Source organism: Propithecus coquereli, unplaced genomic scaffold (genome assembly GCF_000956105.1).
Source record: "Propithecus coquereli isolate 6110/MARCELLA unplaced genomic scaffold, Pcoq_1.0 Scaffold210, whole genome shotgun sequence".
Taxonomy (NCBI): Eukaryota; Metazoa; Chordata; class Mammalia; order Primates; family Indriidae; genus Propithecus; species Propithecus coquereli.
Window position 1 is genome coordinate 2,700,420 of NW_012146079.1, and position 25,630 is coordinate 2,726,049.

The window sequence follows — 25,630 nt, forward strand, 5'->3', positions numbered from 1 at the left end:
ACACAACCACCAAGGGACTGGCCTATAGGGATTAAATACTGTGTGGATGCTTTAGAATGTCTGGGGGGTTCTTTTTAAAATCTGAGCACTGTTGCCTGCAGGGGTTTCCTTGTCTACACAGCAGGTGCTCACTAGGAGTTGGGGCCATGACTTAGAACTGCCTGTGCTGTGAGGGGCTCGGGGCAGCTGTGTGCTGCCTGCTGTCACCCAGGGCAGCCCCAGGAAAGGTCTCTCCTTCCTTTTCCCTTCCACCCCTCTTATTCAGGACATTTTAACTTAGGAAAGATGTGTATTTTGCTCTGTAAGGAACACTCACCAAGTCCTGTGGAGAGAGAAAGCCCTTGGCCCTCTCCGAGACCATCCTGCAGTGCTACTCTGGGCCCTCTGAGTTGAACGAGTTGAATTCCAAGCTCTCCCTGCTATTTGAAGAACTGCAAGTCTTGCGCACGTAGATGGTTTCTGGTTGGAACCCCTAAAAGTTGATTGATGACGGAGAGATGTGTTAAACTGGCATACTCCAGAACAATCTTAGTATTTTTTCTGTGCCACCTTCCTCAAGGCCACGATGGTTTCCTGGGCTACATGGGGCATCCTGTTAACTTGTGCCACTTTTAAAAAATAGAGTAAGGAGTGTTGGAAGCCTAGCCTGGTTCTCTTGCCACTCCTTAAAAATCAAAATTTTGCAGCCCAAATATTAAAAAATTGACTTAGCCTCATTTATTCTCCCCCAGGGTGGCACACAACTGGGCAGGCTCCGTCTCTCCTGCTGCTGGAGGCCACTCGAAACCAAATGAGCCCTCCAGCAGGCCTAATCACTCTGATCTGTCATGGACCTTCTAGCTGGAAGAGTTATGCCATCATATTATCCCAACACTTATCACTGTGTGGAGGACCCCCTTTTACTAAATGATTTATTACTCTTTGCAGAATTCCTTTGGCTGCAGATTTTATTTCTGAGTCACTCTGTTCAGCTCAATTGGTCGCCTTCAGTTACCGTGGCAACCAGCAGATGGGGTTCTTTGACAAGGGTCAGCAGGGAGGCTGCCTTGGTATAGACAGAAGAGGAACTAAATAAAAAGCTTTCGGCATTGACAGTTCTGTAGTGGATGGCCAGGAGTTGTTATCAAATTACTTGCATTAAAACCTAATTAAGATGTGTGCCAATAGGTGCTCATAGTGACTGAATCTGGTTACTTAGCTGCCGCGGTCTCACTCCTATTCCATCACACCTCTGCGTCCAATTTGGCTACCCCAAGGTTGGTCAAATATGAAGGAAATTGAGGAGGACCTCACTCCAGTGTGGAACCTGATACAGTCCAGGACCACACCAGGAAGGTTTTAGTCCTGGGAGACCAGGAGGACATCATTGAAACAGAATCTTATGAAAACAGAACACTGTGCCCTCAAAACCCAAGATGGCCACTGAGCAGGACCCCCATGCACCTGACAGTTCCTGTCTTCCTTTAAGACTGTATCAGTTCTTTAATTGCAAATAGCATTCATCAAAATAAAACTGGTCTGTAATTGTCCCACATTAAATACTAATAAATCTAAAGAGACATGACAACTAAGTGCAGAGGATCTGTTCTGGAGGGGGGAAAAGGGACATTATTGGGTCAATTGTCAAATTGGAATCCAGTAGGTTAGATGCAGTTGTTATATTAATATTAAGTTTACTATGGTTGATAATACACTGCAGTTCTGTAAGAGAATATCCGTATCCTTAGCAAATGTACACTGCAGCATATAGGAGGAAAGGGCAAGGTGCATGCAACTTACTATCAAATAGTTCAGAAAAATATATAAAGAGAATATGTGTGATAATTCAAATGGGGCAAAATTATCATAACAGATGAATATGGTGGTGTTCTTTGTAATATTCTTGCACCTTTTTGTAAATCTGACATTATTCCCAAATAAACCATTTTTTTAAAGAAGGGTGCTTAAGTTTTGGGTGAGGTAGGATCTGGTATGAGAGGCAGTGTGAATTTTCCTGCTAGTGCTTCTGTGTGGCCTTTAGCTGGATGCAGCCTGGATTCTACTCTGCAAAGCTTCTGATTTTCAACCATTTTCATTTCTCTGCCCCATTTTCTTTGCACAATGGGGCTGCACTCACCAGGGCTCTGCTTTGGTTTTAAAAAGAGCTGGTTAAGCTAACTCAGACTTCAGGCAAATGGTCTTTCTAGGTTCTTCAAAGTCTAAGATTCTTGTCATTTCAACTCCTGTCCCTGTTGTTTCACGGTGTCAGGATCCTGTATTCATGCCCAGTACTTCAGTGGTTTGCAAGCTGAGCCTTGGCCAGACAGCACTTGCATTTTTAAGAAGGTTATAAGGTAGCGATGCAACAGATAGTGCTAATTGCCTTAAGATGACACTGGGCCTCCTTTCTGGTAGAAACACTATTTTAAGCAGGTGGTCTGCAAAGAGCTGTGGTGACATTCATTGTCAGAGGCTTCAGAGTCCTGCTGGAGGCAGTGGCACTGCAGCCTGAAGAGCCAAACGTGTGGCCTTGGCCATTCTCCATTTGCTGAGGATTCACTGAGGGCCCCTGGGGCACCGTGGGAGCCCACCAGTAAGTTTGCCCAAGTGGTCTTTGGAGCTTCCGGCCTCCTGGTTTTGCATCCTTCATGCCAACACCAGTCTGTGGACTTAATGCTGCTCCAAGTGTGGTTTCCAGACTATGGCCAGTCCTCAAGCTGTTTGCAGCAGGTCTGTGACAAGACAAGAACTGAAATGAGAGTATTTAGAAACTTTTATAGCAATTAGATAATGCCACCTCATTTTTATTGTACTTCACAAAACCATCAGTCTGCAATAGATTAGAAATTGAAAAAGAATAAAAACAAAACCGAATCTGGTTCTCTTCACTGAGCTAGTTGGAGAAGCACGGGTCTAGGGACTTCCTCCTCTTTTCTCACGCCCCCAGGCCTCAGAAAATGAGCCTGTGGCAGCGGTTTCCCAGAGTGTTGCCTACTGTGACACCTTTCTCGAGGTCCTTCCCTTAAATTCTTATGTTTCAGTATGGAATAGAAGACTTTTTCAGGCCTTTTAAGAAAGGAGTTTGAAACGCTGCAAAGATCATTGGATTTGGAGTCAGGAGTTCTAGCCCTGACTTAGTCAGGGTTCTAGCCCTAGATTAACCACAGACAGACTGCAGACCTTGGGCAAGTCACTTGTACTTTCTGGCCTCAGTGTCACCGTAATGGGCTGAACTGAATGATATCTAAGGTGCCCCTCAGCTCTAACATGATAGAATTCCTTTGTCAAGAAGGGCATGGATCTCTTAGAAGATAAGGGGATTTAAGGAAAAAAAAAATCTTAAATTAAAAAAAAAAAAAAACCAGCAACAAAAAAGAAGGGCAAGAACCTTTCCCATCACGGCCCTCAAGGAGCCCCCATCTACCTCTGCAGGAATCCAAGGCTAATTGGGAATTTGAGAAAAAGAGAAATGGAAGGGCCAGTACAGGAACATAAATTTAAACTTTCTTTACTGAAGGTGTAAACTTTCCCCAGAACTGCATGATCCTCAGGAAGAATTACTGTACAGAAATCATTATTGAATATGGTGGATTTGGGCAAAGGAAATTTAAATGGCAAACCAGCCATTAAAAGTGCCTTACTGGCCAGGTGCAGTGGCTCACACCTGTAATCCCAGCACTTTGGGAGGCCAAGGTGGGAGGATCCCTTAAAGCCAGGAGTTCAAGACCAGACTAAACAGCACAGTGAGACCCCCATCTCTACAAAGAAAAAAGAGAAAAGAGAAGAAATAGCCAGATGTAGGCCAGGTGTAGGGATGTGTGCCCATAGCCCAGCACCTCGGGAGGCCAAGGCAGAAGGATCCCTTAAGCCTAGGTGTTTGAAGTTACAGTGAGCTATGATCGGGCCATTGCACACTCCAACATGGGTGACAGAGCAAGACCCTGTCTCTGAAAAAAAGCACCTTAACTTTCTGAGTGAGGATAATAAGCTAGAATGTGTTCCAGATTCCTAAGCACACTGTTTATTCTCGCTGATTCAGTATGACCACGTTAATGAGATGGAATTATGCAAAATGCAGCAGCTATTTTTAAGTACTGGAACAAAGTATACAACTTTACATTAACATGGCTTATTCACCAAAATTAATTACTTAGAGCTGTAATTAAGGTAACTGGGTTTTCAAAACTTCACCTTGGGTGACCTAGGTATATTGTTGTGACTGTATAGCTGGTGGTGTTTGAAGATAGGAACACAGTAAAATTCTGTAAGGTGATAGTATTCTAGAAATGTGGAGCTGGAAGAGAACTTAGTCATCTTCTAGCCCCAAGGCTGGCAAACTTTAAAAGGTCAGGTAATAAATATTTTAGGCTCTGTGGCCATATGGTCTCTGTCGCAGCTACTCGGCCGTTATAGTTGCAAAGGCAGCCACAGACAATACGGGAATGAATGGGCATGGCTGTGTTTCAGTGAGAGTTTATTTAGGGGCACTGCAAGTTACCTATCATACAGCGTTCACATATTATTCTCCTTTTGATTTTTTTTCAATCATTTCAAAATGTAAAAAACCGTTCTCAACTGGCAGCTCACACAGAAACAGGCAGTGGGCCAGGCTGGATTTGGCCTGTGGTCTGAAGTTGGCTGACCTCACCTCCAGCTCCATCCTCTCATTTCACATGTGAGGACGCTGAGATTCAAAGCGATCACAGGACTTGCTTAAATTCTCGCGACTGACACCAAAACATTTTAGGAGGAGACTGGGATAGTTTTCATTTAGACAGTTGGTTGTCTTGATGACCAAAAGTGAAGACACACAAAAATTATTCTCCAGAAGACCCCTTTATGTATGTGTGATTAATACTGTGAATTATAATGTACCAGTGGTTCTTACACTTGAAAACTCATCAGAATCACACAGAGGGCTTATTAAAATACATACTGCTGGGCCCCACCCTCAGAGTTTCTCATTCGGGAGTTCTGGATGTTTTATTTTCTCAGTTTTACAAATGGAGAACCTGAGGTTGAGAGAGATCAAGCTTCCGCTCCAGGCAAAACATCTAGTTTGTGATAGGATTTTGAACCCACGTCCTCGCATCTGAGTCCGGCACTCATTCACTGATTCTAGTATTCTTTTAATTAAATGGCAAATTCCAATAGCGTGCTTAAAATTATTTTGTAGGTTATACTTTTTCAGGAGCAAAGTTATTACATATTAAAGCATATTTATACTTTATATGAAATTACAGGTTTTATATTTAGCACAAATATCGTGCATTGGTAAGTGGTGTGCTCGTTCTAACAGTGTACGTGTCAGGCACCTCTCTGAGTGCTGGGGATGAGAGCTGAACAAGACCCCATGCCTGCCCTTAGGAAGTGCAGAGCTCAGTGGCAGAGGCAGACAAGCAGTAACGGTGGTGGCAAATGTGGATGGATGCTCTGGAGGGAGACGCATAACGTTACAGGGAAGTGCAGAAGAGGGATGTGGGGAACGTTGTGAGAATGGGACAGTCAGGATGGAAAGAAGTCAGCCACAAGGACTGGGAGAGAAGGCATTCCAGATAGAGGGTGCATGAGCGCTGTGGCAGGAGGCAGTGGGGCATTTCTGCAGAGTGGTTTAGAGCAGCTGGGATATGGGGCGTAGGGGAATAGGGGATTGTGGCCAGGGCCAATAGTGAAGGGCCTTGTCACCATTGCAAAGGAGTTTGGCTTTAGGATTACAGCCACTGGTAGCCATAAAAGAGACAGCCATGATCAGAATTTGGTTTCAGAAAGATCCTTCTAGTCTAGCTGTTGTAGGGAGTATGGATTTGAGAGGGCCAAGTGAAGCAGACAACCCCCTGAGAAGGCCTTGCAGGAACTTGGATGAGGAATGCTGACAATCCCACTTGGACGAGTGAAGGTAGAGTGGGCGGGGTGGAACAGGCTGGGGAGAGGTTGGGAGGGTTAGATGGCTGATCTGCAGAGCTGGGACACTGAGCCGTGTGGACGACTGGGGGTGTTCCCATTCACGTGAGAGGGACGCAGGCGGAGGAGCATTGGCAGATGAGTCCAGTGTGCCATGTGATGAGTTTGGGGGGTAGGGATGCTGGGGAGAGGCCTGAGGCCAGATCAAGTGCTCAGCGTCCTCAGCCTTGGCCTTGGCCTCTCCACTTGGAGCCACGAGTGCAGGTTTAAAAACTCACGCAGGCAGAATGTTTCAAGTACGGAGAGAGCTGAGCCCAGCCCTGGCTCACACCAGCACTTGAAGGTCTGATAGAAGAGAAGGAGATACCTGAGAAGGTGGGGCCAGAGGATGGGGAAGTGAGAGACCAGACAGAGTCAAAGAGGGAGAGTGATGAGTTGCACTGAGGACCACTGGGTGTCCTCGGTGGCTTCGGTAACCCTGGTTCTACCTTTAGCTGTGTGAGCCTGGGCAGATGCCTCACTTCTCTGCGCTTTGCTTTTTCTTAGGCACAAAATGCAGATGATAATAACACCTACTGTGTAGTATTGTTACAGAGATTAAATTAGTTAATGAATGTAAAATGCTTACAAACCTGGGCATTTAGTAAATGCGCAGTAAATATCAGAGCGTATGACTGGGAATAGTAGAGAAGTGAGGGCATATTTTATAGTTAACATATTTGTACCTTTTTAATGCATATGTTGTTTGAAAAATGTTCTTCATCTCCACGAACAGGCTGCTTCTCCCAGGGAAATTGTGGGGCTTTGCTGTAGTCAGAATGACCACACAGAAGGGGCTCTGGTCTGAAAACATTTCAGAACAAAAGCATTTTACTACTACTGCTAAAAAAAAACCCCAAACACGAAAACCCTGCAGTAGTCTGTAGGAAGCTCCCAGGTGGAATTGTTGAGTGAAACTAAAACCTCGAATTGAAAAACATGTATGCAGGAGGCTACTGGCTACCCCCGGGGAGGAATGGAGCTGGCCTGAAGAAGAAATCCATTGGTCGTGGCCCCGTGGTACTGGTGCTAGGTTGACAAGTGTTCATTTGGTTATTATACCTCATAACTTATTTATACATTGCATATATTTTGTATGTATCACATACAACATTAAAAAATTTAAATATATGTATTCACTTGGTTTCACAGTATTCATAGCAAATGAGTGTCTGAAGCACAGGACCAGAGCTGGCAGCTTGCACCGCTTCTGTTTTGCATAAGATATTTTCCCCAGCCCACTCAGCTCTATAAAGTTGTTTTGTATTTCACCACTTGCTCCATCTTATCTTGAAGTCTTGCATATTTTTTAAAAAATGCTGGTTCTGATAATGTTTGCAGGGTGTGGCTGAGAGGATCGCTGTTGGACCAATAGATATCTGCCCAGGCCCAGCATACTTATGAGTCCCTGAAGATTTTATCTGCTTCTGTGCCCGTACAAACCTGGGCCTGTGTGTTCCCATGGTAACTGCTGCCCCTTACACAGCTGAAATTCCTGGTGACGCCTTTGCATGGAAGGGGAGCCCGTGCTGACCACTCTACCCCAGTATGAGACAGCTGCTCTTCTCCCCCCAAAATCCCCAGTCCTGCCCAAGGTGCCTGCTTCCCCTGGGAAGCCTGCCCCCCTCTGCCTTGAGGATGCCCCCTTTCTCCTTCAGGGCCTCCTCTCCAGTGGCCCAAGTCGCTCCCATCTCCTGCCTTCCTTCTAGCCACCGTTCCCTCACCCTAATAGCCTCCCTCTTCCACTCCCTCTAAGCAGGCTTCTGTCCTAGCCAGGGACCTCCTGTGCACACCACTACCAGGTGGCAGTTCACACGAGCTGGCCACTCCCCCTTGACACCTCTCCTCCCTGGACCTCCAGGTTCGTAGTCCCTCCTGGTCTTCCCCGTACCTCCAGGGATCGTTGTCTCAGTGTTCTGCCGGCTTCTCGGCTTCTCGTGCTCTGCCAGCTGCTGCATGGGGCTGTTCCCGCGCAGGCCCTGTCCTGGGTGCTCTTCCCTTCTCACTGCAGCACAGGTTCTCAGCCAGTAGGTTGAGGGGCTTGGATAGCTGCATTTTAACAAACTGCCCCAGCTGGAAATCTCTGCCATTCTTTTCCCGGCAAATCCTGCCCCACGTTCCTTCACGGCCTCATCTCTCTGCAGGTTTGGCTTGCACAGCTGGGGCTCCGGCCCAGCCCTTCTTAGGCCCCAAGCTGCATAACTGCTTAGTGGGTGCATGTCCTGGGGACCTCACACTCACCCTGACCGCAGAACTTCTCTTCTCCCCCAGGCCTGTCCCCGCTGCCATCCTCTCTTGGTAAATGGCATCACCATTGCCTACAGGACAAAGTCTGTATTTGTTAGTTTGGCTACAAAGCTGCACTGGGTCTAGTGTCACCTCCCTCTGAGCAGCCTGCAGCCTCTGGTCCAGCCACACTGCACAGCTTGCAGTCTCCAGACACACCGTAGCCTTTGCAGTGCTGACCCCACGTGGGAAGGCCCTGCCCCTGGCCCTGGCCTGACCAGCACCCGCTCATCTTTCCACATCCAGTTTGCCCGCTGCGTGACTTTGTACTAGTCATTCATCTTGTCTGTGCCTCAGTTTCCTCATCCTAAAGGGTCATAATAATTAGTTCCTGCCTCATTTGTTGTGTTGAATTTTTGTGAACACTAAAGTTAATAAATGATAAGCACTTAGCACAGTGCCTGGCACATAGTAAGTGCTCAGTATGTGATGATGATAAGTAGGCACAAAACTTCCAAGACCTCTCATCCGCAATAGTGACCACTTCACTTGTCCTTATGCCTTCACAGTGTCTGGTTTGAAGTCAGCACCTGTTTCCAAGTCAGTTTCTGTTCAGTTGGCTGGGGACCCCCCGAGGGCACGGACCATTTGTCATCCTGATGTATCCCCAGGATCTACCTTAGTACTTGACTCTTAGGAACTGTTCACCAAGGGTTGGTTGGTTTGGTGAATTAACTCAATAAGTTAACCAACCATTAACAGTGGTTAAGAACACCTGGGCACTGCCAGGATTTGACTCCAAGTTTTACCAGTTACTTGTGTGACTTTGTGCAAGTTAATTAACCTCCCACCTTCAGTTTTCTCATCTGTAAAATGGGGATAATGCTAGAAGTTACCTCCTAGGATTGCAATAATCAATAATCTATATTATTCTAATAATAGGAACTATCTATTAGATTATCTTCTTGATTCATTTAATCAGTTAGCAGTTTAATTAGATAATTGTGGTTGTTAACTGTTGTCAGTGGTGACAGATACAGCTGTTGGCTGAAGAGAGGACAGTAATGAGAGCAGTAACCATACAAGATAAAATACAGCTTATGTGTCAATAGGACACCCCAAGAAATCTATAACTGATGGTAATGAAATATCCATTAACAGAGTGTAGGCTGGGTTGTGCAACGTTTGGGGCTTTTCCAAAAAAATCTTTTTAATAAAAAAAAAAAATCTGTTTTCCCAATGTTCCTAATAGGCCTTGAAAGAGCTGCCACAGAATTGTATTTCCTTAACAAAGTCCTTTTATCTTAATTCTGCTTTTTTTTTTTAAACAAATGTGGGTCTGGGCTTGTCATTTTATCTTTTCCAAGCTTGTGATGGACTTCATTGCTGTATGTGGGGTGATAGAGTAGAGGCCGACCCCCCAAAAAGAGGGACACATATTTTACAGGAAGGAAAACAATTCTGAAAGGAAGTGCTTGGAGCATTCAAGTTGATTTGACAAATGAGTCAGTTCCAGCCCATGGTTAGCTCTTGGGCTGCGAGGGAAGGCTGACTTTCTCAGGGTCTCACCCCTCTCAGCAGGGGTGCGTCTGTGGAAAACCCTGAGCAGCTGGTCTGCAGCTCACACCCAGGCCCTTGATTCATCCAGTCTGGGTGGGGGCTCCCCCCCAGTAACTGCTGCGGCCGTCTGGGGCTCCCAGTTCGCAAAACTCCCCAGACTGAGCCTCCTCCAGGTTCTAAGGACTCCATGGGAGGAAGGTCTAGGCAGGAGCTGGCGCTGGCCCCATCTCTGGCAGCTGAGCCAGTGTGGCCTGCCCATGGGCGACTTTTTGTACTGTGAAAGCAGGCTTTGGCTCTGCCTATCGCCCTGGATGGGGCAGCCGTCCTTTTTCAGGAGTTCCAAAACACATACTGAACCCATCAGTCTGCAGGAGTGGGAGCCCATTTGATTCAAGCTCAGGGCAAGGGACCACATGGACAACGTCAACTCCTGGCACTTTCTTATCATGAACTTTAATAGTGTCACTTATTTATCACGTTTCTGTTCCATTCCTTTCCGGCTAGTGGGCAGCCAATGAGCTCTTAGCCTGTGGCTCTCTCCACACCCAGGACTTAATTGGCTTTTCACCTGTCTAGTATAGATACGGAAGCAGTAGATTGCTTCTCTAGGAAAGAGGCTGTTATCACCTGTCTCTTCAACGGGAGCCTCTCTAGTGCTCCACTTCAGAGTAGGTGGTCAAACGAACGGTGGTCAGGCGCACGTGCCAGTGGGTTGGCCTGGGCAGACTCTAGCCACCCTGCTGGCCCAGGCGTCCTCGCCTCTCCCGCTGCTCCCTGCAGGAAAGCTTGTTTGGCCTGCCCCCAGTGGGGTGGCTTTGAGACTAGCACTCAGGAAAAATTGGCCTCAAGTATCAGAGTGATGGAGGTGGGGTGAGGGCAGATGAGGCTTCCCAAAGCATAAGGAAACTTCTTTTTCCTCCAAGATCAGAGGAAGGATGGGGAGGTGGGGTGGAGGAGCATCATTCTTATGTATACGGCACAGACCAGGAAGACACTCGCACTTGGGTGGGAGATCTTTGCTGACCTGTTCATCCCCGGCCTGAACCAGGAGGCCGGGCAGGGCCATGGAAACTGGATCTAGGCCGTGCGCTTAAGTCCTTCCACTTTGTCCAGAACCAGCAGGAAGCAGAGGCCGTGGGCAGGCGTGGGGGGCGTCGTCAGACGGGGCGGCCAACCCAAGGGGCAGGGCGGACCGTGTGAGCATGCGCAGTGCCGGCTCCACCTCCGCTTAGGCGTGAGTCCCCGCGCTTTGCCCCTGCAAGAGTGGCAGTACGCTGCGTGTGACTGCAAACAGGGAGCCCACGGAGTGTTCTGAGGTGAGGATGGGACTAGGGCTTGGGCCCCTTGAGCAGACTCCAGCCAGATCCATCGGAGGCAGAAAGAGGCCGGTGGGAGAAGGCAGGAGGAGCAGTCTGGGCAATGAACACGGCTGTGCCTTGCAGAGGAGTATGGGGAGGGGGAAGTGTGAGGAAAGTACTAGAATATTGCTAAGTTTCCCACAGTGCAGTTTTACCAGTGCCCAAATGCTGCGTCATTTTTTTGTAAAGCAACGTGCCCCAGCCTTAAGGCCCGAATCTTTGGCCCTGTATTAATAAATGTTTGACTGTGCTCAGAGCTCGTCAGAAATGCCACCCAGGAGAGCTTCAGCTCAGGGCATCCCAAGGCTGGTGTCTGCAAGGCTTTTGACGCCGTAGCCGGGAGTTTGAAATGCACCTTGAGCTTCTAAAATTTTTTTCTGGTGAGAATGTGAGTTAATTTGCTGTTGGTGCTTTTGGTCGGTGAGGATGGTGAGGAAGGGCACACATCTAACTTTTTTTCCCAGAACAGTTCTGGGTAGTCCGACTCTAAATTTAATCCAAAACCAACATTTCTACCCGGTGAGTGTGCTACTGGCTGTAGGAAGCCGACTGTGGACAGATGAGGATAATAGTTTGAGTGAATTAGCAAGTCTGTAGAGGAGGGCCCATCAGCAGAATGACAAATTTAGGATCTTTAAAGACATCTGGTCAGCGATGCCAGAGCTCGTGATTGACTGAGTGATTAATAATGGAAAACCCTTAGTTCAGTGTTTCCATGTCCCTTACCCACTTCCCCAGCCAGGGCCGGCCGTCTGCTTGGCCTGCCAGAGATGGTTCCAGCTGAACAATGGAGGCATTTAGGCCCCTTGTCTTTGACCTCTGCTGGTGAGTTTAAGGTTTCAGTTTTTCTTCTCTTACCCAACTTATCTGCATGTTTTCTAACTGGCAGGGTACTGAGAAGGCTCCCAGTTCCCATACACGCTTGATGCAGTGCCGGTCACCTTCACAGATGCTTACCAAGGGCCCGCTGCTAGCCAGAGCCTTGCACCTCAGGGCCACCCTAGACTTCCAGTTCATAGTTCACTTTTGGGAGCTGCCCTCAGGTACACAGAGCAATGGAGCAGGTTGAAAGGCTGAAGTCTGCTATTGTCCCCTCTGCTCTCTGCAGCCCCCACTTCCCAGGCCCCATCTCTGATGCTGCGGTGGGTTTTTCTGCAGGCTAAGGCAGCTGGATAAACACAGCCAGGCCACGGCCCAGCAGCTGGTGCAGCTCCTCAACAAGCAGAACGAGCTTCTCCTGGAAAGACAGAGCCTGTCGGAAGAGGTGGACCGTCTGCGAACCCAGGTACTGTGCAAAACCTAGTGCAAGGGCAGGCTGCGCCCACAGAGGACACTTGGCACTCTGCACATGGGTCTTTTTTGGGTATCTTAACAGGCTAAAATTTCTGCTGATCACATTGGCCAGCCAATAAGCTGGGAGGGAGATCCCGAAGACTGTGCCAGGCACAGTGGGGCGTGAGAGAATGTGAGCTGTGGGCCTGTCCTCATGATGGAGCTTAAGTCCACGCAGCTGAACTGACCCATTCCTCTGAGTCCACAAGTCATACTGAGTGCTGGCCCCCACCGTGCAGCTGCATTGCTGAGGGAGCCAGAGGAGGGAGGATGGCAGTAGTCAGGGCAGGCTTTTTGGAGGAGGGCAGCCTTGAACTTCCTGGGAAGGCTGTGTATGGTTTGAATTGGTTAAGGAAACAGGTGTTCCCGGTGAAGTCCCACTGAATGGAATGCAGGAATCTTGTCCTAAATTAGCTGACTGATAATTGGGCAAGTATCTGGAGTGCTTGCAGAGCGCTTGGCAGTGTTAAACTTCTTTACCCTTGAACAAGCTGGCAAGATTCACATTATTATCTCCAATTTACAGATAGGGAAGCTGAGGCTTAAACAAGTGTATATAGTTACCAAGGACGGGACACCTCAAATGAAACCTAAGTCTGACTCCATAGCCCAGGCTTTCCCGGGTTAGATCTGGGGCCACCAGCAGGGATAATGCAGGAAAGAAAGCATACAGGTGAGTTTGCAGTATGGGATGGAACCTTTTATTCTAAATTGCTTCACTTCCTGTTAGAGAGGCTGTGCTTTTTGCCCCATCAAGCAATTTGTTAGGATAATGAGGTGGTTCGTGGCTGGCCGTGGCCTCCGTCTTTAATTAGGTTTGCACCCAGGTGCTCCGTGAGTGCCCGGGGGACTTCATGCCATAAGTGCTTGGAATGATTAATAGGAAAGATGCATCTGGAAATGAAAATGGAGAAGAATTGTCTCTCCTTCTCCTTTGAAAATGACCCTGTGCTGAAGGGTTATCAAGGAACCTATAAATACTGGCTTTTCCCACTCAGCCCACCAAATCCCTCTGCAAAACATCATTTTTTTTCCCCAAATAGTAAGTGAGCACAACTGGGTGCTGTCACTGAGCTAAGGCTGGAGATGGAGACCTGCCTCTACTGTCTCCATGTGCTTCTGAGACCACTCACAGGGAAGGCGGGGAGCACCACGTACCACATGGACACGGTCATCTGGGATGTCAGGGCCTCACTGCACGTTCCAGGGCAGTGTGTGGGAGCAGGGCCCAGGAACTTGCCTTTCCACAAGCTGTGGGGTGATTCTGGAGGACAATGAAGTTTAAGAACCTCCTGCGTGTTTGGGGTCAGAAGGAACAGCAAATGATTCCAGGCCATGTCACTGTGGTGAAGCCTTGGACAAGTCACTTACGTCTCTTCTCAGCCTCAGTTTCTCCATCTGCACAATGGGACTTTTGCTCGCCTAAATCAAAGGGATATTGGAAGCATAAATGAGTGCAGCCGTGAGGTGCTTGGCAGGTCCTCAGGCACATAACGTAGTAGGCTGAAGAAATGGCGTTTTTCTTTTCCTTTCTCCCTTCATCTTAAAGTGGACCTGGGAGGTGACTGCCTAGAGAGAAACATAGGGAAGGCAGCAGCCATAGGACCAGCTTCGCTCCTCTCCGCCCTGCTTCTTGGATGAGTCCCTCATGCTCCACCCGACCCAGGCAGGAACCCAGCTGTGCAGGGAGGGCAGCCAGGGAGCTGGCCAGCTTTAGGCCTGGCCAGCCAAAGGTTGGGGCCTCTGGGGCCGGCAGGCCTCCTGCAGGTGACTGTGCTCCTGCCACATCTGATGGAGAGGCCGTGACTTCATGGCATGAGTGATCTTTTGGCCTCTCAACCCAAGAACTCCTTCAGAACTCGGGTGGTGGAGAGTCTTCTATGGAAGCACAGCGCACATGGCACTTTCCTCTGAGCTCTCAACTGGATCATTACACTGTGGGCTTTGCCTTTTAACTCCCCATCTGCTTCCTCTACGGCACACTCAGATCCTAACATGGGCCATCGATGCTTAGAAGCCTCTTCCAGGCTTTTAAAACTCCGGTAATTGCCAAATGAATTGCAAAATTTTCACAAAATGAATTAAAAAGCCCCAAACCTCAAAAAATCCTTAGAAAAACTAGCGGGTCTTTCTTCCCTCGCCTGAAGCAATAGAAATGATTTGCCCAACCTATGCTATCTGATACTGGCCCATCTGGCTTGTCTCTAAAGAGGCCTTTCAGATTCAAATATTACACTTGGAGTTATTTTAATACGAACATGACAAAAGAAATTTGGTAGAGGAAATGTTGGCCTTCAGTAGCAAGTACTAGTGGTCACGGAGGAGGCAGGGATCCAGTTTTGCAAGCTCCCTGCTGAATGTCTAAACCGAGAGCCTGCTCTTTCTTCCTAAGTGTTGCCTTAGCCTCTAGGTAGGGGCTCTCAGTGGACTTGGACCTATGCGATGTGTTTTTGCTGTGGAATAAACTTGACCTGTGAGTTAGGCAGCTTCAGCTGAGCCCTTGAAGTGAGTAAGGCTGCTTTTGACCCTGAGCAGGTATTTTGGAGGATGCTGCCTCCTGAGGGTTCCAGAGTGATCAGCTACCCTCTCTGTCCTGGACAGAGTCTTCTGGGCCCAGCTCATGGGCATCCGAGGATGCGAGCTGCCTTCATCTCCGGTTTAGGGATGGTTTAGCTAAAGGCTTCCATTTTTCTCAGCCTGGATGAATTAAGCATAACTTATTTCATATCAAACTCTAAAAATCTCTGTCTACTTAATACCCAAAAGAGAATGGATATTTTCTGGTCCAGGCAGCTGTTCTGAGCTGAGTCATATCCCTTTGGTTTGCTCCCGTGTTCTGAGGCCTGGTGCCCTAAAGTAGGTGACGGATGCTGGGGCTCGGGGTTGGCCTATGGCCATCTAGCCTGTTCAGAAGGCTTTATTATTCTAAATTGTTTCTGCTTAAATTCTGAAACATGCACAGCATGTCTGGCAGAGGGAGCTAATCATGATGGTAACTGTGCCATGGTGGCCATGTTGCAGTGAGAATCCCCATCGTCCCCGCACTGGGCCGTGGTGCCGTGAACCCAGGCTCCGGGGCGCTGACCGCTAAGCCCCAGGTTTGTTTCTTGGCTCGTGTTTAGTTTAGGACTCACTAAAAACAACGGCTTTGTCAGTCTCCTGCCTCACTCTAGAAAATGGCTTTCTAAGTGTCATGACATGGCTATGCTGGTCCTTGTGGAGAAATGGGGACACTGAAGCACTATGCAGCTCGGGCCAGACACAGTTCTCCTCTCTTCTCTGTGCAGGTACCGTGCGTCCACAGACAGACTTGTCACCTGCCTGTTGTTTGAGGCCTGGACCAGGCAGTAGCGCTCCCCCCTCTTCTTGGGGGGCAGGCCTTGGCTGGGGGAGGCTGAAACCTCGGTAGCAGTGGCATGGGGGTGGCATCCGGGGCGAGGGGCGTGGGTCCCAGGGGAGTCTGGGCAAGGCCTGACAGCTTGGAGCAGGTCAGGGGTCTGCAGCCTGGAGCCCGGAGGCTCTAACATCTGGCCAGGAAGGGTGCAGCCAGCTGGTGAGGAAACACGAGCCTCGTCTTGGGGAAAACGGCATCTGGGAGAGGGAGAAACAGGAATTAGCTGTCCACTGAGAGGATTACCTTAACCATCAAGATAATTTTATGTGTCTGTATACTTATTTGCTAATGAACATGCTTTCAACTGACTCGCGTTTTCTGATAGCTGGTGAGCTCAGCAGGCTGTTGTTTGGTCCTCGGCATTCAGTCTGGAGAGTGAGTCCCTTTCAGTCCTTTCGTATGAATCACTTACAGTTTAGAAAACAGAGTCTGAAACTGACTTGTCAGTGGTTAATCAGTTGGCCCTATGACTTTTAAGCATTCTTGGCAGTGAATTTACTTTCTAATTTGATTTAAACTTGTGCATGGATCCAGCAGCCATATGTGATTATATTCAGGATCATCGACATTATCTCATGACACCATAGGACTCATAGAAGGGAGCGAAAACAAGCACGGGAAGCAGGGACGCAGATCAGGGCGCAGGGAGGAGAGGCCTGTTGTGACCGGAAGCAAAGGGAGGAGGGACCCCTAGAAACGTGGCAGCCCCGGTGCGGGCGGGCGGGCTGGGCCCAGCTGAGGAGGGAGCCTGCCGCTGGCGTGGGTCACCCAAGTGGGGACCTGGAGGTGGTCACCCAGTTTGCTGTGGTCCTTCCTGGAGCCCTGGGGGCTTCGCCCAGCTGACTTAGGAGCTTCCACAAGTTAGCTACCTGCAAGACAGATGGTGCTTGAATAGAATAGCAAATACACTGAATAAAATAAATTAAAAAGCCTCCTCCGGAACCAAGATTTTTTGGAAAGAATTCTAAATAGATGAAAACAAACAATTTGATTTCAACCAAATTGTTGTTTTTTTGTTTTTATCCTGATTTTCACCCGAATTGTCAGTCTCAAAAATAAACACTGATACATTCCCAGAAAATATTTTTCAAATAAAAACTGACTCTGTTAAAGTTTGCCCTGATTCTTTCAAAACTGTGTACAAGACACTGTCAACCAAAGTGACTTGCATATTTTTTTAAATAAACTTGAACATATGCAGCTAAAATGTCATTAACTCCCTGCTGCCTGAGTGTTTTCAAGGAATGACATAAGACCCCGGGTGCTGCATCTCCAACATACGCGTCTTGCGAACCTCAGAGAAACTTCCCCAAGGAACTCACTCCAATAGCATGCAGTTTAACTTTTTGTTTTGTAACTGAGCTCTCTGTGCGCAATTAATATTGAAAAGCACAGAGAGCTTCATTTAAGCCAGATTCATTCTTCCGTTAACAGTTTGATTTGTCCAAGAGTGAATACTTTCAGACTAAGAATCATGGAAGAAAAATAAATTGAATTTTATATTGCTTCAGATACATTTGCTCTACTTATTGCTTCCTGAGTCAGACATTACATTTTGCAATATAAATTCACAATCAAGATTTTAAAGGGAGCTAAATATTTTAATCCAATTAGACAAGTGAACAAAACACTGAATATTACATGTAGTGTAGATAAGTGGTTCTTGCCTTTAAAAGACTGTAATTCCGTCACATTACAACCCCAAATGTCAATGTTGTCTTTATTTTTAACGCTTTCAAACATGAGGCAGCCAGAGGCTCCACTCTCTGCTGTTGGTGACACTGTCTGTCCTTTGGAAATTCTTAAAATCTATTTACCATGGAAACATGGTTCATATAAAACACAGACCTGCCCATGTGCAGAGGAAGTTCTTTTGACTTAGGAGACTCAAGAAAGCTGGAAGATTACAAACTCGGACCCCACAGGTTTTGGAAGGAACACTGTGTTTGGAGTGTGCTCTGGGAGGAGAGAGGGCCCCACAAACGCCAGACCCTCCACCCTGACCTCCTGCGTGTACACAGGTGTCCCGGGGCACCTCAAGGTGCTGTTTTACAGAAAGCCTCATCTTGTCTGTTGCCTTGCATTCCATTTTTCTCTGGTTTCTATGGTTCTGTTCCTTTCTTGGAGCCCAGAGGCAGCAACGCCAGGCCCCACAGCAGAAGGGAAACAGGCCTTTGAACTCTGATTGCTGCAGGACTGCCACGGTCAGAGGCCCAGCTGGGCAGCTATGAGGGAAGAATGGCTGCGGTGACCTTGCTGTGAACTGCCCCGCTTTGCAGCTGGCAGAAGCCAGACCCCCAGAAGGCCCTGCTGACCTGGAGGGGCTGAGGCCCTCTGCTAGAACTTCGCTCCCGTGTGCTGGGGAGGGCCAGGCTGCGGGGCTGGAGGCGGCCACTGCCCGTCGGCTCTGCAGAGGAGCGCTGCCTTCCCAGAGACGGGCAGCCACGCTTGAAGGCCGCGTTTCACCAAGTTCCGCGGAGCAGCATGAGGGCACCTCTCTCCTCCGGTCGGAGCCCAGCCAGAGCTCACGTGTCTTGTTCGTGCCAGGATGCCTTCCAGATCTGACTTAATTCCACAGGTCGCGAGCGGGGTTGCGCAGGTGCTCTTTCACTAATCTGGCCAGAGCGGGCAGCGGAGCCTAGCATAAGAAAGTCTGGGCTTTGAGGTCAAACTGCCTGGGTTCAAATCTCAGCTCTGTGCCACTTCAGGTCAATTTTTTAGTTTCTGTATCACTCATTTTCTGGTTAAAAAACAAAACAAAAAAAACTAGCTTCCCTTTAGAAGGCAACTCCTCAAATTACTCAGAGCGCAGCATAGATGATTATGAAACCAACAGGATTAGGACTGAGATCACTGTGGCTTGAAAGGGCCATTTGACACAAATATCTGTTTTGTACGGATAGAAAAATAAGGCCTGAGGAAATGAAGAATGCAGTGACTGGAACTGGGAACTGGATGGGCGGGGAAATTAACTTCTCGAGAGGCCTGAGCCACAGGCCGGGGAGATGGGGGCAGGTGTTCTCGGGGGTGAGGGAGGGAGCACAGGCGGAGGCAAGCCACTGGGAGGAGGGCCTCTGCCTGAGCTCTGTCAACCGGGGGCAAGCTTTGAAATGCCCCAGATGGAGGCAGGGAGGGGTCTGCCCTCTTCAGTTGCACATAGATCCTTTATTGCCAGAGCTACAAGGAACAGGACCATTTGTTGACCTGGCCACACAGACGCTGCCCATGAGCAAGGTAGAGTGACGAGGAAGGGGGTATTGCCTTGGGCTCCTGGGAGGCTGGCATGGAGATGCACTAGAGAAGAATCAGATGGAAACCCACGGCAGGCCTGAGGCTTTGAGCATGGAGGTCTCCCGTGAGCAGGGGCAAGGTGGTACCACCATCTCCCAAGCATCAGGCTGGCTTGAGAACAAAGCAGTAGCAAAGGCTGGCTGGACCCCACAGCCTGGTTGCCTGGGGAACAATTCAGGTCACCCAAATAAACTGATTTTCTAAACTCAAAATTTAAAGTCAAACTTCAGACATAACTTAGGCACAAAAGTCAGGGTTTGTGGAGAGAAGGCTCTGTTAGGATTTAAAATGAGATCAAAGAAAATGAGTTAGCGATAGTGAGCTCACAGGTGGGAGTGCTTCTATCTGCGGACCGGCTGGCAGCGGAGCAGCAGCCAGCGTGCCCTGTTGGCCCTCTTCTGATCTGGAGGGTGGCAAGAGACAACGGCAGACGTGGTCACACCACATGCCACTGGCACGTGCACGCCTGTCTCCCCTGGACAGCGAGACCACGGCCACTGTGGTGTAGATGATGGGAATGATTTTCTGGAAATAAGCATCACTGATATCCCTAAGAAGTGATGGCAGATGAGCCAGATTTGGGCAGGAACTAAAGCTTCTGTGTCTCTGGATATGCCATAGGATCAGAGAGGGGGAAGTACCGAGAAATGTGCATCACTAAAGAGTCAGTAAACTGAAGTGATACAACAGTGACATCATAGGGTAAATTATTCATTCCATCAAATACCTGTTGAATGCTTATTGTGGGTCAGGCACAGGTGTAGGCACTGGGGACCCAGCAGTGAACAGTAAGTACTATCCTGTAAAAGTGAGGATGAATATAGGGCTTCCACCTACCCCACATAAAATATAAAACCAGTGTGGATAGTGATAGCTGGTTTGCCACAGGGATAGAATTCAGCTTGACTTCCATTTGTTCATCCTGAGGACCTCCCATCTGTGTCACATCTGTGTGGGCCCACAGAAGTAGGTGGTCACCGGTTTCAGCAGAGCAGTCCGAGTGCTGGCAGGGAATGGCTCAAACGATAAATTATTATACTATACAGCCTTGGAGCCAACATGCACTATAGAGCCTCATGAGAAATGCCAGTTTCCTAGAGCTTGGTTAAAGAAAGAATTCTGCAACACATTGCACTTCTAATTTAGGTCTTTACCACTATTCTGTATTGTGTGTGGATAGGTAAGTGTGTTTTTTACCTAAAGTTTAGGTAAATTTTTCTTTTGAAATGTGCCTGTTGTTTATGCTTATTCTTGCATTCAAAGTCATCCTAGAATTTCTAAGGTTAGGAAGTAAGCCACTGTCTTGAGAGCATCCAGGCCACCAGGCTGCTGGCCTGACATGGCCAATCTGTGGAGCGGGGAGGGAGGGTCATTCAAACCAGCCACTCGGCAGAACTGCGCCGGGTCAGTTCAGTCAGGACTGGAAGGCAGAGAGGACAGGAGGAAAATGGCAGAGTAAAGGTGACCTCCTGGATTCCTGCTCCCAAAGAGGCTTAGATCTCGGTCTGCTACACAGGAGTGGATCGCTTCCCTGCAAGAACAGCGTTGTGAATCGGCAGAGAATCAGTGTGGGACACACGACACAGGGGAGAAAAGAAGTGAATGGGAGATAGGATCGCGGAGTCTGGAGAGTGCGAGACAAACAGTAGAGAATAGAGTGTGGGACGGCTGCGCCCGCCTGGCCAGCGGATGAAGTGAGATAAGACCCATAGGAGAACGTCCTGCTTCCCCGCTGACCTCCACACCCACTCAGACAGGGACCTGCCTGAAGTTGGTGCAGAATCGCAGCAGGAGACGTGGGGCTCTGTGGGGAGGAGACAATAGCGGGAGGCATCTTGAACTCCCCGGAGCTCTATGCCAAGACTGCACTGGGCAGGGGAGGGACTGGTCTGAGCTACCGCTGGAGGGAGTTAGGAGACAGGCACCTGCCTCTGGAGGTCAGCGGGACCAGATGGACGGAGGTGAACACTGAAAAGGGGACTCTACCCTGGAAACCGCTGCAGGTGAATAGGCCCGCTCAGGGTGGGTCAGAAAGAGCAAGAGCTCCTGCCAGACAGGCGTGAGATTGTGGGAGGGTGTCACAAAAGAGACAACAGGGCATCCTGATCACTCAGCTTCCCAATCTGGCATCTGCCAACTCCTGAACAGTCGCCCCCAGTGCTAGCACTCTGCAGGTGGGTGGTCACCATTTTCGGGGTCCACAACCCAGCCGCTGCGGTGTGACACGGTGGTGGGCAGCTCTCTTCCCCCAGCCCAGGGACTCTCGCTACAAGCTCCGCCCTTCCACGACCTATGGTCAACTAGCCAGGCCCATTTTGATGGGTGAATTTTGAATACTTCCCTAGTCATGGGAGGCTAACACCTGTGGCATTTACAGGTGCTGGGCAGACTGGGGCACCACCCCTTCCCCTAGCCAGCATCTTTTGTGCCAAAAGCAGTAGGCTCCAACCCTGGAGGTAGGAAGAGGCACGAAAAGCCACTTTCCCTGTTGCGACTGGTGTGAACCTGTGGGGCCTTGGCGCAGATCAATAGTGGACAGCCCAGTGACCTTGCTCATTAGACGGGTTTAGGTCATCCAGTAGGATCATAACTCTGGGGCTGGATTTCTGCATTCAATCGGCTGCCAACAGTGGGGTCTGCAGTCAGGGAAGGAAAATCCTGGCAAGAGGCCACAATAGGCTCCCCAAGTAACTCCTCCCATCAGGAGCAGCCTCCCAACTGTGGTAGAAGAACCCTGAAGAATGCTGAACATACTAGCAGCTCCCCCTAGCAGAGGATCAAGCAACCACAGAAGCGCACATCCAGGCTGGTAGGCAGCAGCTGCGATCTTCTTGCTCCTAAACAATACCTACTGGCTCAGACACTAAACAGGGCGTGTTATTTCCCATATGAAAACTGAAAGGTGGTAAGCAGTAACTGATCCAGATGGGAAAGAATCAGGGAAAGAACTAGAGACGTATGAAGAATCAAACAAAAAGCACACCCCCAAAGGGGAACACCAGCTCTCTAGCAATGGACATTAACCAAATTCAGAACATTAAAATGACAGAAGAAGAATTTCAAACATGGATTGTAAGAAAACTCAATAATATGCAAGAAAAAAATGGATAATCAACACAAAGAAACCACAACAAATTCAGGACTTGGAAGAAAAATTCACTAAAGAACTTGAAATATTAAAGAAATATCAAACTGAACTCCTGGAAATGAAGAATTTATTCAAGGAACTACAAAACACAGTGGAAAGCCTCAAGAACAGGGTAGATCAAACAGAAAAAAGAATCTCAGGGATTGAAGATAGTACCTTTCAATTAAATAAGTCAGTCACAGAGATAGAGCAGAGAAATAAGAGAAAAGAGCAAAACCTGTAAGAAATGTGGGATTATGTGAAGAAGCCCAATGTGAGAATCATAGGCATCCCAGAGGGTGAAGAAGAAAATACACAATGACTGGATAAGCTATTTGAGGATACAATAGAAAATTTCCCAGGCCTTGCTAAAAATCTATATATCCAGGTAGAAGAAGCTCAAAGGACTCCTGGGAGATACATCGCAAACAGGAAGACACCACGACGTACAGTCTTCAGACCAAAATGACTACCAAAGAGGCCCTCCTACACGCTGTAAGGCAAAAGAAGCAGGTAACATACAAAGGAAAACCCAGCCAAATAATGGCAGACTTCTCAACTGAAACCTTACAAGCAAGAAGAGCCTGGGGCCTCATTCTCACCCTTCTCAATCAGAATAATGCCCAGCCTAGAATATTTTACCCTGCAAAACTAAGTTCTGTATACGAAGGAGAAATAAATATATTCTCAGATAAGCAAAGGCTGAGGGAATTCACCAAGACCAGCCCTCCAGGAAGTACTCAAAACAGTGTTACACATGGATCAGCACAATAAACACTCATGAATGTAAAGTCACCCAAAAGCTAAAGGTCAGAGGCCAGATACCACAATGGCTCAAGAGAGAAAACAAAGCAACAAAGTTCAACTCAACAGGATGAACAGAAATTTGCCCTACTTATCAGTTCTCCCAATAAATGTTAATGGCTTGAACTGCCAACTAAGGAGACATAGGCTGGCCGAATGGATAAATACAAGCCAAGTATCTGCTGTCTTCAGGGAACACATCTAACCCACAAGGATGCGCATTCAGACTCAACATGAAGGGGTGGAAAACAGTATTTCAAGAAAACAGAAGCCAAAAAAGGCTGGCGTGGCAGTTTTGATTTGAGATAACTTAGTCTTTAAATCAACAAACGTAATGAAAGACAAAGAGGGCCACTGGTGAAGGGTACACTTCAAGAGTACACTACAAGAAGAAGACATAACAATTCTAAATATTTATGCACCTAACTCAGGTGCACCGAGATTCATAAAGCAAATTCTACTTGATCTAAACAAAATGATAAACAGCAACATCATAATAGCCGGAGACTTCAACACCCATCTGACAGCACAGGACAGATTCTCCAAACAGAAAATTAACAAAGAAACAATGGACTTAAACCGAACTCTAGAACAAATGGGCCTGACTGACATTTATAGAACATTCTACCCAAAAACCACTGAATATATGTTTTTCTCATCAGCTCATGGGACATTCTCTAAGATTGACCATATCCTAGGTCACAAAGCATGTCTCAAAAAATTTAAAAAAATAGAAATTATACCATATATCTTCTCAGACCACAGTGGAATAAAATTAGAAATTAACTCCAACAGAAACTCTCATCTCTACACAAAGTTGTAGAAACTAAACCTTCTGCTGAACTATTATTTCATTAACAAGGAAATCAAGATGGAAATCAAAAGATTCTTTGAACTAAATGACAAAGGAGACACAAATTATCAAAATCTATGGGAAACAGCTAAAGAAGTCCTGAGAGGAAAATTTATTTTCATAAATGCCTACATCCAAAAAACAGAAAGATCACAAATAAACACTCTAATGAATCGTCTCAAAGAACTGGAAAAGGATGAATAGACCAACCCCAAACCCAGCAGAAGAAGTGAAATAAATAAGATCAGAGCAGAACTAAATGATATTGACAACAAAAAAACTATACAGAAGATTAATAAAACAAAAAGTTGGTTCTTTCAAACAATAAACAAAATTGGCACGCCTTTGGCTAGATTAATGAAAAGCAGAAAAGAAAGAACTCTAATAAGCTCCATCAGGAATGAAAGAGGAGAAATTACAGCTGATGCCACGGAGATAAGAAATATCATCTATGAATACTATAAAAACCTTTATGCACATAAACTGGAAAATGTGGAGGAAATGGACAAATTCTTAGAAACACGCAGCCTCCCTAGGCTCAATCAGAAGAAATACATTTCCTGAACAGACCAATATCAAGTACTGAAATTGAAACAGCAATAAAAAACCTTCCTAAAAGGAAAAGTCCCAGACCAGATGGTTTCACATCCGAATTTTACCAGACCTACAAAGAAGAACTGGTGCCTATCCTGCAGAAATTATTCCACAACATCGAGAAGGAAGAAATTCTCCCCAACACAGTTTATGAAGCCAACATAACCCTGATACCAAAACAAGAAAAGGACGCAACAAGAAAACTACAGACCAATATCCCTTATGAATATAGATGCAAAAAATCTCAACAAAATCCCAGCAAACCGAATTCAGGTGCTTACCAAAAAAATAATCCATCATGACCAAGTGGGCTTCATCCCAGAGATGCAGGGATGGTTCAACATACGCAAATCTCTAAATGTAATTCATCACATAAACAGAAGCAAAAACAAAGACCATGTGATCCTCTCAACAGACGCAGAAAAAGCATTCAACAAAATTCAACACCCTTTTATGATAAGAACGCTTAACAAAATAGGCATAGACGGGGCTTACCTAAAAATGATACAAGTCATATATGACAAACCCACAGCAAACATCATACTGAATGGGGAAAAACTGAAAGCATTCCCACTTAGAACTGGAACTAGACAAAGTTATCCTCTATCACCACTTCTATTCAACCGAGTGCTGGAAGCCAGAGCAATCAGACAAAAGAAGCAAATTAAGGGCATCCAAATAGGGGCAGAAGAGGTCAAACTATCTCTTTGCTGATGATATGATCTTATACCTGGAAAACCCCAAAGATTCTGCCATGAGACTACTGGAATTGATAAACAAATTCAGCAAAGTCTCAGGTTACAAAATCAATGTACAGAAGTCAATAGCATTCCTATACGCCAACAACAGTCAAACTGAGAACCAAATCAAAGACTCTATTTTCTTTGTTGCTATTGTGAAGGATATTAAGTACCTAGGCATATATTTAACTAAGGAGGTAAAAGGACCTCTACAGGGAGAACTACAAAGCACTAACGAAGGAAATAGCAGAGGACGTAAACAGGTGGAAAACCATACCATGTTCATGGGTCAGCAGAATTAACATCGTTAAAATGTCTATACTACCCAAAGTGATCTACAGAGTCAATGCAATCCTTATTAAAATACCAATATCATTTTTCACAGATACAGAAAAAATAATTTTACACTTCACATGGAACCAGAGAAGACCC

The 25,630-nt window shown here is 47.2% G+C and overlaps 2 protein-coding genes across 2 annotated transcripts in view; one reads left to right on the forward strand and one right to left on the reverse strand.

Moving 5' to 3' along the window:
- SDCCAG8 (serologically defined colon cancer antigen 8) overlaps positions 1 to 25,630 on the forward strand; it is a 222,434-nt gene that overhangs the window by 193,443 nt on the left and 3,361 nt on the right. The window contains exon 17 of the mRNA XM_012644378.1: positions 12,222 to 12,348. Coding sequence (XP_012499832.1) covers positions 12,222 to 12,348 — 127 coding nt within the window. The remainder of the gene's footprint in view (positions 1 to 12,221; positions 12,349 to 25,630) is intronic.
- Positions 11,396 to 25,630, reverse strand: part of AKT3 (v-akt murine thymoma viral oncogene homolog 3) — a 295,324-nt gene continuing 281,089 nt past the window's right edge. The window contains exon 14 of the mRNA XM_012644381.1: positions 11,396 to 11,612. The gene's annotated coding sequence lies outside the window, so the exon portion shown is untranslated. The remainder of the gene's footprint in view (positions 11,613 to 25,630) is intronic.